Below are 12,549 nucleotides of genomic sequence, written 5' to 3' on the forward strand. Positions count from 1 at the left end.
CCCATTCCTTAGACATTACCACCGTGAATGGCCCAGCATATGTCCTCTTAGGCTTTTTCTTTTGGACATACAAGTACATACAATATAAATACGTACGTATACATGATTGTGTCATATTTTATAAAAATGGCATCATTATTTGTCATGATTCTCCAATTTCTTTCTTGACGCAACGCACGGAAAATTTCTAAAACACAAACCTGATATATCACTCCCCTAGAGCCCCTCATTTCCTAAAATATAGAATTCACACTCATTAGCATCGAAGTCAAAGTTCCCGATATGCTCCCTGCCCGTCTTTCAGTCTCACCTCTAGCCATTCCAGCATTGAAGGACTGGAACCAAACCATTTGAAATCCTTTTTGGGGACAAGGCAGGTACAAACAAACAAACAAACAAACAAGGAACACACTCGGCCATTCCTACACTTCGGCTTTTTCCCTTCAAGTTACGCCCTGCCTGGACTTCCCCACCTGGCAAGCTCCTACTAATCCTTCAACAATCAGCTTAGGAATTACCTCCACGAAGACCCCCCTGACTTCTTCAGACATGATCACTCCTCTGTTCCCCCTATACTTTATATCTAGCTCTTTCATTGCACTTATCTCACAGACCTGTAATGTTTTATTGACATGTTTTGAGTTTTACTCCCCCTCCCCCAACTTGATGGTGAGCTCTTTGGGTAAAAGGACTGTGTCTTATTTAGCTTTGCGCCCCAAGGATGTGATACAGTGCTCACGATGAGGAGGTTCAACAACAAATCTGTTGAGAATTTTCTCATTCTCAGAACATTTGCTGAATACCTCCTAGGCACAGAACCATATCCTAAGCATGAAAAGAAACAGAAGACACAGCCTTTGCCCTAAGGAACTTACCATTTTCCTATTATTTCCCCTAGGGGTGGAGGACAGAGCACATTTATATGGCAACATTATCAGTTCTAACACACAGGCTGTTTCAAAGACTCATAATCATTTGCCTCAAACCCATTTAGGCACGAGGCATTGCAAAATCAAATAAATAATAAAACAATGGCCAATGTGTCCAATGGGTTTATGTGTTCGGTGTGGCATAGAGCCCACAGGAAAGAACCCAATTCCCTGTCGCAGCAGGGGGGTGCACCCGTTCCAGCCTGCTAGAAAACTGAGATGACACCATGCTTGGAAAACTTCTAATACGACAAGAGGACATAAAGTAATTAGTCCGTTCATAATTTCCCCACCTTCCCCAGGGGAAAAATGATACCAAGAGCAGTAGGTGAAGTTAAAGGTGGGCACTGGAGAAGGGGGAGATTGCACTATTTTTATCAGTGGGGGGAGGGAAAGGGATGGCCTGATTTTAATTCAAAGGGTGACACCACCCAGGGAGATCAGGGTAGGCAATTCATTCATGATCATTTACTCACTAGTTTTTAGAGGCTAAGGTGTCAGTTAACCTGGTGATTTCAGGATCAGACACTATGCAAATATTAATATAAAAGAATTGAATCACCTAGGCTGGAGAACAGGGAAGGCTGACCAAGGAGGCCCAAAGGAAGCCTCATTCATCAGAGTCCAAGTCACTGTTCCCAGCAATGGAGTGGAAACCTCACTGTCCTCCTCGTCCTCTGACAGGTGGACCTGGCTTAGTACACATGGCCCAGAGCGCTGCTCTTCCTCCTCTTCTTCCTCCTCTGATACCTCATACCCACTGATGCTGCTGAAGCTTGTGTCTTGGGTGTTCGACTTGGGATCAGGCTCCTCATAGCTCCCATAACTAAGAAGAGAAACATGTCATCTCTCATGCTCAGGCACCATCCTCTAGCTGATCCGTCTCCCATTCTTGGTGCCGCCAAGGGATCAGCCCGTCTCACCTCCCCTGGACACTAAAACGACTGGTTCTGGACTGTTCCACAGGTCCCTGAGAGAGAAATGATCCTGTTCAAAAACATCAACTTGCCAACTGGATATACACAAGAATCTGAAAGAAACTCCCCCGTATCTGAACAACACACTGCCAGCTTCTTTGACCATCAACACTCTTGACAGCCTCAGAGTTTCACCTACCACTCACAGCTTCAGTCATCTACACACCTAGAGAGTCTCTACCTCTTCAGTATATCTTGTCTTTATCCCCTTCTCTCCATCCCTACTTTTCATGCCTTGACGTAGTCCTTTGCTGTGTCTGGCCTGCACTGCTGAACTCAGTCTTCATGCCCCCAGTCTTGCTCTCCTCCATTCTTCGCACTTCTGCCAGAGTGTGCTCTATTTTTTGTTTGCTTGTTTATTCCTGATTTTACTTAAAAACATCACACAAATAATGCACGTTCACTGGTTTAAAAAATTAGAGTACACAATCAGAAAAAAAGAGAAATCACCAATAACTCCACTACCCAGAGATAATCTTTTAGCATATGACCTTCCAATTTTTTCCTATGCATTTCACTTAGATGCTTAAACATTTTTTATTTACAAAATTAGAATACTCTACATACTCTTTAGGAATCTGCTTTTTTCACGCATGATTATAATGAACATCTTTATAAACATACACCAATAGCATCATTTTAATAGCTGCACGGTATTCCACTGTACGGCTGCAACATGATTTATTTAACAGTCTCACTAAGACATTTAAACTGTCTCCAATTTTCCTACTATTAGAAACAGTTCTGTGACAAACATCCTTGTATGAACATCCCAATACGAGTATTATTATTCCCATAAAATTTCCTAGACATGACATTTGGGAGCCAGAGGAAATGCACATTTTCAAAATTTTTGATTTCTCATTTAGTTTGGTTTCCTTCTCTAACCAGATCCCCTACCCCACTCCCACCCAAGTCCCAGAAAAATCCCGTGGTCACCCTATTACAGCACTTTTCATGTTATTCTATGACCAGTCACCTGTTGACCTGTTTCAGGTTTCCCATCAGACTGAACTTCTGGGAAGAAGGGACTACATTGTAGTCTCTTTTATACCTGTGATAAATATCTGCTGAATGAAGAAAAGACTGTAACTGCTTCCCGGTGACCTCTGGCTGGATGTGTATGTACCTAAAACCCAACATGTCCAGAGATTCATTTTTTTCCCCCTTCCACTTCATCTAATGCCTGTTCTTCATTTTTCCTGTGTCAGTGGCATTCCTTTTCATTATATACTTGATCTCCTTACCTCCTAAATCCTATTGATCTACCTGCTAACTAGGTTTTGAACATGTCCCTTCCTCCCCCGCTCTAACAGAGACTAGCTGAGATCCTTATTGTTGTCCTAGAGTTATTTAACACACAAATTTGAGGTTAATTTCCTTTTCCTTAGATAATGATTCCCATTACCCCAAAGCTAAATGTCTTCGCATGTACGTCATTTAAGGTCTTCTGCAACATAAACGTTGCTATTTTTGGAGCCACAACCCCCAGTACTCTCCCTTCCCTCTGGAACATACATGTTAGATTTCTGTGTGTCTGAACATATTATTTCATCTCTAAGGATCTCCTCACCTGTTGCCACTTATTTACTTAGTAGACTCCTAGTCATCTTGAAAAACCCAGTTCCAACGTTCCCTCGTGTGGGAAGCTTCTCGATTACTGCCAAGCAGGGTGAGACACTCCCTCCTCAGTGATGACTTGGCACTTTGTACTTAACTTATGCTATACCACTTATCACGTTGTATTTGTAATAATTTTGTTTGTATCAGTCTCTTCCACTAGTCTTGTGATCTCCTCAAGGGCAGATGTCTTGCTCCTCTGTGTATCCCCAAGAGCCTAGCACAGTGCCTGGCCCTTGCAGGCACTCAGGAAATGTTTGATGGATGAATGTAATCTGACGCCGGGCCCTTTGACATCATAGTTGGGCACTGATGCCACAGCCCTGTAGCACGTTGCTGTCGATTACCTGATGCTGCTATCCTCCAAACCATGAGAAGCCTCCCCACCGTCTCCCTCATAGGACATCATGCTTTCTTCATTTTCTATGCCCATCCTCGTGTTCTCCTGAAGCACACGGGGCTGTTTGGGCCTTATCCCACCAGGGTCCACATCAGAGTCACTCCCACTTTCACTCAGCTGGATAGCTGTGAAAAGAGACAGATTCTGAGATAAGCTTGACAGAATTAGCATATTTGGCTTGGTCTACAAAACTAGTTACACTACACACCTATACAGGCTCTTGCCTGGACTCCTTACCCTGAGTGCCCAGAGTAATCACTGGCAAGATGTAAAGCTTAGAAACTGAATCCAAATAGCCACTTCCCTTTCCACCTCAGTCCAATCCATCTGTTTTTCTCCTATCATCTCTTCCTATACTTTTCTCCTGTCATTGCCATTGACCCACAAAACATCACAAGGCATGATCTTTTTCCTTCATTTCCCTTCCCTATTGCCACATATAACACTTCTGTTTTTCTGAAGTACTCACACCAAAGGTGCTACTTAGGCACTGCCTTTTCTCACTGTCATCTTTTATGTCTCCTGTATTGTTATTCTTTGCTTCCTCTAAGGCTAATGAATTTGATCAGCTTATGAGTAAGTCCTCAGTACTCTGAGGTCTGTTAGTAGGACTTTATTAAAAGAGCATAGGTGGGCCCTGGCTGGTGTGGGTCAGTGGATTGAGTTCTGGTCTGCGAACCCAATGGTTGCTGGTTTGATTCCCAGCCAGGGCACATGCCTGGGTTGCAGGCCAGGTCCCTAAAAGGGGACACATGAGAGGCAACCACACATTGATGTTTCTCTCCCTCTCTTTCTCCCCCCCTTCCCCCTCTCTAAAAATAAATAAATAAATAAATAAATAAATTTAAAAAAAGAGAGCATAGGTGGCCCTGGCTGGTGCGGTTCAGCTGGTCAGAGCATTGTCCTATAAACTGAAAGGTAGATTGCCAGTCAGGGCACATGCCTGGGTTGTGGGTTTGGTCCCTGGTTGGGGTGTATGTGCGATATAACCAGTCAGTGTTTCTCTCTCACATCAATGTCTGTCTCTCTCTCCTTCCTTTCCTTTCTTTCTAAGGCCAATGAGCATGTCTTCAGGTGAGGGTAAAAAAAAAGAAAGACTATGTGGCCAAGAGCGTCCTATCCAATCCTGAGGGTGCTATGGTGAACTATATGGGAACAGAAGCAAAGAGCATGACTTACCAGAGAAAGGATTATCTCCTTCTTCATCACTCCCAGCATCTTCCTCATCATCTTCTCCTTCAGACATAAGCAAATCTTCATACAGGACACTGGCTTGAGGCTGTTGTACAGTTCCTTCCTCTTCATCTGCAAGGTCACCATCTGCATCTTCACCTTCCTGGATAAGACCAGTTGGGGGTCAAGATGCCATCAATCACCCAAGTAAGAGACCAGAAGCCACCACCAGCCCCCCTTGCTGCCTCACAAGAAGTCAAGTAATTTTGGTGGACAGACTTGTTTGGCTGGTTCCAAGGATTAAAGTCAGACTGGGACTTGCTATAGAGACCCTCTGATATCACCTTGGGATTTGGCCTTCCCTGTACTGGTTAGGCTCCTAGCATATACAGGTATAATGTAACCACAAGCTTTCTGTAATCATACTCACTGGGGCTGGAGTCTTAGGTTTCCCATCTTTCTCCTCATCATTCTCATACCCTTCAATATCTACATCAGAGTCTTCCTCGCCCAGCCTACCTCGGCCCTGGCGCATCTGAGTAAGGAACACAAATAGCACATCATTGAGAGACGTGCCTGTAGGAGGAGTTAACAAGGGCTCTCGCCCAGGACGGATGCTCCTCGCTGATATCCCAGTCAACCGCACAGCTAGTGGGGGCTGTTTACACAGCTCCAAGCATGTGCATTTTTCCCCATTTATTCTTTGGAAATCACCGATAGGGTAAAAAATCCAAAGAACAGGAAGGTCCTTGGTCTACTCCTACTACATCATCACAAGGAGACTCTTCCTTTCTAACCCAAGCTTTTCTTAGCTTGGATTAAGACCCTTGGAGAGAGAAAAACCCTTTTGTGTTTTGTACTTTCCAGTGGAATCCTGATTGAGATAAGCTGATAGGATTTCTGACTTCACAACAGAAGTATCTTCTGAGTCCTGGCTGGTGTGGCTTGGTGGATTGAGCACCAGCCTGCAAATCAAAGGGTCACTGGTTCGATTCTCAATCAGGGCACATGGCTGGGTTGCAGGCCAGGTCCGCAGTAGGAGGCAAGCAAGAGGCAAGCAGACACTGATGTTTCTCTCCCTCCCTTTCTCTCTCCCTTCCCCTCTCTCTAAAAATCAATAAACAAAATATTTTTTTAAAAAGAAGTATCTTCTGATACTGCTAGAAAAGGCCAATTAAAAAAAGAAAACTGTACATGAACAAGAGTTAAATAAAAATTTGTAATCTACGTTTATAAATAACTTGAATTTAGATTGCAGCATACATACAGTAGAGTAGCAGGGCAACTATTCTGAACTCTGTCTCTGAATGCAGCTGGGCTTTTTAGTCACCTGTCAGACTGCTCCGATGCCTCCTATACTTTGACATCTGTGCCTTCCCCAAAGTTCTGCTGCGCCTGACTCTGCCCATGGGGCCAGACAGTAAACAGCAACTTTGGAACCAGTTAAAGTTCCAAAGTCAGACCGGGACTTGCTATAGAGACCCTCTGATATTGGGTCTTGGCCTGGAATTTGGCCTGCCCTCTATTGGTGGGGCTCCTATATCATAAAGGTGTAATGTACCATAAGCTCCTGTAAGCATACGCACTGGGGCTGGAGTCTTAGGTGTCCCATCTTCCTCCTCTTCATCATACCCTTCAATGTCTACACCAGTCTTCCTTGCCCAGCCTACCGTGGCACTGGTGCATCATGCGACGTGTCATCACCCCACTTTGAAATTACATTCTTAACCTACGTTCCCAGGGCCAAGGAATTCAGTCATCCTTGACAGATGTCAGAGATCACCCCACTCCCTGCTCCAAAGTATACTACCAATCTCACAAAGAGAAAAAGAATATCCTACCTGTGTCTCCCGCTTTTCTGGAGTGGTAGTGGGGATATCCAGGACAGACATATTGCTCTCATCTTGAAATACAGAAGCATCTCGAGACATACTGAGGGATGTGGTGGTATCATACAGATCAGGAGGCTGTGACACAAATCACACAACTTAGCTTCTATTTAGGAAAAGGAGTAAGGACTATAGCGAATTCCCCTTTAGGGTACTCACTGCACAAAAAGATCATACAGACCAATCCGTTTAAAGAGAAAACATAGCTTGAAATAACTTTATGGAGAGGTTTTGGGAAATCTTACAGACGTTGTTCATTCTAGCAGAGAGGCATCTAACATATATGATCATTAGATACCTGAAGCAGAAAAGCATCACAGTTATAGGACAATTGTATGCACTAACAGCTTTTCTGGTCAATATCCTAGTTTCTTCTAAGCCTTGCCTTGTTGTTTTTAGGCCCAGGGCTTTAGACCAGTACTATTTTGATTCGCTTAGACTTGCCTTCTAATAGGAAATGGGATCAAGCAATTTCAATACCAATGACAACGCATCAGAGGATGCTGTGAGGCAAAATGGTGCGGTGAAGAACCGCGGGCTTTAGAGTAAACTGTCCTGGGTTTGAGTCCTGGCTCCGCCACGTGCTGACTAACTTTAAGAAATTACTTAATCTCTCCAAGTCTTGCTTTCCTCAACTGTAAAACACGGTTGATAATGTCTATCTCACAAGGTTGTTGGGACATTTAAGAGAGATGTGTAAGTTCATAAGTAATACCCAATGCCTGGTATTCAAAAAATGGTAGGTATATTCTTCCCTCTTCCTTCTGCTGAAGAGAATAAGGATTTAGCAAATGGACTTATTTAGTGACAGTAGGGAAGGAGGGACTGATAAAGAACAAGCTGGAGAAATAAAACAGGAAAGAGTTCTGAGGGCAGAAATATTATGCAGCTATTTATTTTAAAAAAATGTTTTCAAAGACTATGTATTGAAATAACGTGCCTCTAATATAATGTGAAGTGAAAACAAGACCCAAAAGCATCTTGACCAATTTCACTGTAAGTTTATCCACACACGCGCGCGCGAGTGCACACGTGCACAAACACACACATCACAGATTTGAAAGAAACACTCTGTTCACAGTGGGTGATGCTGAGTTGTGAACTTCATTTTAGGTAACTTATTTCTTCTTTATGAAACTGCAAAGCAAGCAGTTTTAAACAAAGTGTTAAACTGAACGTATGATACAATACAAGCTAGGTGAAAAATGGCTGCATGAAAATTACTAACTACCACCAATTAGAGCTGGAAGTAAAGTATGATTAGTGTTATGTCTCTATACAACTGGAATTGTATTAGGTTTAACTTATGCAACCCTCTTTAGTAACATTTGGGTTTGAAACTAGTAATGAGTAAGAACAATCATTCATGCCCATCTTCCTCAGGTTAAAACGTAATGAACTGGGCTTACTATTTTAAAATGTACATATATGAGTGAAGGCAATAATGAGAGAGCGAATGGAATGATGAAGAGGCACCATCTACATCCTGTTCTTCATAGGAGACCCTCTAACTGCCCCAAACTACAGCTACTGCTCAGAAGGAGGAACAGTCGCCAGATTCTCTTCAGCCACTTGAGATAGCGTGGGAGAAGTAGAGAAGAATGGAAGAAGACTTTCGGGTCTAAGTCTCTGACTCATCAAAGAATGAGGGCTATGCTGTCACAGACTAGCGCAAACCATGTGCAACTTCGTGGCTAGAATCACCCGGGGAATGATGGCTGAAACCCAGGCCTTAGCTTACCAGAAGGCACCTGGTGGAAGCTGCAGGCCTATTAGCAAATAAAGCCTTCCCGGGCAACATCACTCCCCTAAACCCTCCTTATCCAATCTACCCACACACTCAAAAAACCTTTCCTTGTTCTGGGCCTGGAAGAAGTATGTTAGGATTCTTTATACGCAACCTCTCAATAACCTATGTTTTGGGATGAAAGAGAGTAAAAGACAGATAGGGCAAGTGCATGAATGAGGAACAACAATAATCCAACAGAAATCATATAGGTTGCATGATCAGTTCAGAGCAAAACCTGAGTAAAATGAAGAAAAGTTTTCTAGTGGGAATTGGGAGAATTTTGCATTAAAATATTTCATTAAATTTGGAAGGGCCTCTGAAAACTTTGTAGACAACTTCTGCACAGATAAGAAAACATTTACTGAATGCCTACTATGTGCCAGGCAAATTAATTCATTACATGTTTCTAACAATCCTGAAAAGTACATTTTAGAGAAGAGGAAACCGAGTTAGAGAGGTTAACTTCCCAAGTTCACAAAGCTAGATAGGAGTAGAGCTAAGATTCAAACCCAGAGCTATTTTATGCCAAATTTCATGTACTTTCCACTTTACCATAATGCCTCCAATATAGAACAAGCACCAGCTATATTCTGGTAAGTCCCATTCTTCAACTATGCCATCCCTCTAAAAGGGGGATGAAATACACTCATTATATTCAAGACTTGGAACAGAAGCACTAAAAATGTCTTATCACTCCTGCTCTCTAGTGTTTGGGCATCTAAATTTAAAATTATATATATTACCTGTCATCACGTACAAAGACAGGGAGTCAATCCAGGAAAATGGGCAACATCTGAGCTACACTAGGTACCTCTGAGGGAATGAGTAATCAGGCATTTATAAGGCACAGGAACAGTGTGGCCCATGTCCATCACTGAGAAGCCTATACTCCAAGGACGTGCCAGAGCCCTAATTCATAGGTAAAGGAGCTCCAGAGACTCAAGAGGAAGGCCTCTGGCCATAGTAGCCAGGAATCTGGTATTCCTAAATACTGCTTAAACAACTAAGACCCCACCCCACTCACTCATCCCACACCTGCCTCCTCTAATTCAACAAGGCCGACAAGACCCATGGCCCTCACTCACCTTAGCCTTTGAGAAGACAAGAAAGCACACGAAAGGCATATGAAGAGGAAGGACAGAGAAGAAGGGTATCTCAGTAAATACATCTGTTAATATGCTCCAAATTTCCCAAACCAACAAGAAAACTGTAAGAGGAGGTCTCTAGCCCTCAGACTTACCTGAGGTGTGTAAGGCCCTGGGGTCATTGGGTCCAAGCTTTCTAATTCTGCTTCCTCCAAAGCTGCTTCCTTAGCTGTACAAATATCCTTCTCAAGCTGAGTCAAATGCTCATCATACTGAGAAAGAAAATTAGTGAATTCATTCAACATGCGTTTTAGGCACTAGGAATAGAAATACCAACAAAGCAGACAAAAATTCCTGTCCCTCATGGAGCTTCTATTCTAGAGGCAGGACACATGGTAATTAAAGTAAATCATTATATAGTTTGTTAAAAACATTTAGTTCTGTGTAGGAAAATAAAGCAGGGAAGGAAATAAGGGGTGTGGGGTGGGGGTAGGATGTTACATTTTTAAAACAGGATAGGCAAGGAAGGCCTCCTTACCCAAGGGAACAAAGGGATTCCATAAAGCTAGATCCCAAAGGGACCTCCTCTTTACCACCTACCTCAGTCAATGTCTGGTAACAGACGTTCACAATCTCCTGAGCAGTCTTAGTATACTGACTTTCAGGCCCTATTAAAGAAAAACAGAAAATGCTATGACCCTTGCAGACTTCAGTTTCAGAAATTTATAATGTCACCAGCATTCCATTATCCTAGACCCCAAAAATCATGCTTCGGGTTAAACTTGGATTCTTGCTTTACTTTGGAAGTAGAAAATTTCAAACGTATTAAAAAACAGAGGCACTAATATAATGAACGCCCATGTACCCACTACTCAGCTTCAATGGTTATCAACACTTAAACCTGAACTTTCATGTGCTTCCCAAATTATTTTAAAGCCAACTCCAATATCATTTCATTTCACCCAGAAATTATTCAGTATGAATCTTTAGGGACCCTTTTAAAAAATAACAATGTATGATACTATAGCACTGTCGAAACCCATAGAATATACAACAGCAAGAGTGAACCCTAATGTAAACGCGGGCTTTGTGTGGTGATGATGTGTCAATGCAGGTTCATTGAGGGTGACCAATGTACGACTCGAGTGCCGGATGTTGGTGATGGGGGACGCTGTGCATGTGTATGGGGCGCACATATACTGGAAATCTCTATACCTTTAGCTCAATTTTACTCTAAGCTGCTCAAAAAAATAAAGTCTATTAAAAAACCAACTATATTAGATCTAAAATAACAACAATAACATTATTAGACAGCCAGTCAATACTCAAGTTAAATGTTCTTTTACATTTCATTCCTTTGAATCATTATCCAAATAAGTCCCACACATTGCATTTGGTTTGTGCGTCTCTTTAAGACACTCTTACCTATTAGGTGATTCTTAATGAAATTATATAGTTCCCCATACGGCACAGGTGGCAAACACAAGGCCTGTGGGCTGAATCCAGCCCTCCACCTTGTTTCTACCCAGCGGCAGCACCAAGCTCTCACTTAACAGTTAAGGAGTAGTTACATTCATACAGTCCTAAAAGTACATTCAGCCTTTTGAAGGCAACCACGAGGCTGTTGTGGCCCCTGGTGAAAATGACTCTGACACCCCTGCCATATGGCCTTTGTCACAAGTTGCAAACTGGTGGCTTGCAGGTCAATTCAGTTTTGTTTGGCCCCCCCACACACAAAAAATCAGCCCCAGCCAATGTGGCTCAGCTGGTGGGAGCATCATCCCAAACACCAGAAGGTCACGGGTTCGATGTCCAGTCAGAGCATGTGCCTAGGCTGCAGGTTTGGTCCCCAGTCAGGGTGTATGCAAGAGGCAACTGACTGATGTTTCTCTCTCACATCAATGTTTCTCTCCCTTTCTTTCTCCCACCCTTCCCCTCTCTCTAAAATCAGTAAGTATGTCCTTGGATGAAAATTTTTTTTTAATTATTTATTTTTTTAAAATTTTATTTATTTATCTTTAGAGGGAAAGGGAAGGAGAGAGGAAGGAAACAGCAATGTATGGTTGCTTCTGGTGCATCCCCTGCAGGGAACTGGTCCCTGCCAGAAACTGGCCTGCAACCCAAGCATGTGCCCTGACTGGGAATCGAACCGCGATCATCTGGTTCGCAGGCCCGCGCTCAATCCACTGAGCTACACCAGCCAGGGCTGGATGAAAATTTTTGAAAAAATCAGTCCAGTTTGTGAAAATGGATTGAGCTATATACATCTATAATATATATAACTTTTTGTATGTAAATTATGCCTTGATTAAATTTTTAAAAACCTTAATTGACAACATTTCAAGAGATTTAGATGCACATGTCGTATATTATTTACTTATATTTATCTATATTTAGATGCACATGTGGTATGACAACAATCAAGAGATTTTATACAAAAACCCAAATGTCTAACTTCTCTTAAAAGATGAAAAGAAAAGACAGCTCACTTAGTTAGAGTGGTGTCACAATGCACCAAGGTAGTGGATTCAAACCTAGGTCAGGGAACATGTAAGAAGCAACCAGTGAATGCACAAATAAGTGGAACCACGAAGTGATGTTTCTTTCTCTCAAATCAATTTAAAAACTTTTTTGAAAATAATCAACTAATGAATGCATAAATAAGTGGAACAACAAATCGATGTTTC

General features: G+C 42.4%; 1 protein-coding gene across 1 annotated transcript in view; it reads right to left on the bottom strand.

Annotated features, from left to right (window-relative positions):
* Nucleotides 1–365: 365 nt before the first annotated feature.
* Nucleotides 366–12,549, bottom strand: part of TAF1 (TATA-box binding protein associated factor 1) — a 66,631-nt gene continuing 54,447 nt past the window's right edge. Inside the window, 8 exon segments of the mRNA XM_037058082.1 lie at nt 366–1,586; nt 1,589–1,755; nt 3,874–4,051; nt 5,106–5,262; nt 6,941–7,066; nt 9,863–9,868; nt 10,018–10,134; nt 10,463–10,530. Of these exon segments, the coding sequence (XP_036913977.1) occupies nt 1,540–1,586; nt 1,589–1,755; nt 3,874–4,051; nt 5,106–5,262; nt 6,941–7,066; nt 9,863–9,868; nt 10,018–10,134; nt 10,463–10,530 (866 nt within the window). The 3' untranslated portion in view covers nt 366–1,539.

This window comes from Sturnira hondurensis, unplaced genomic scaffold, assembly GCF_014824575.4.
Source record: "Sturnira hondurensis isolate 20B ecotype Veracruz unplaced genomic scaffold, ASM1482457v3 Scaffold0000982, whole genome shotgun sequence".
NCBI classification, from domain to species: Eukaryota; Metazoa; Chordata; class Mammalia; order Chiroptera; family Phyllostomidae; genus Sturnira; species Sturnira hondurensis.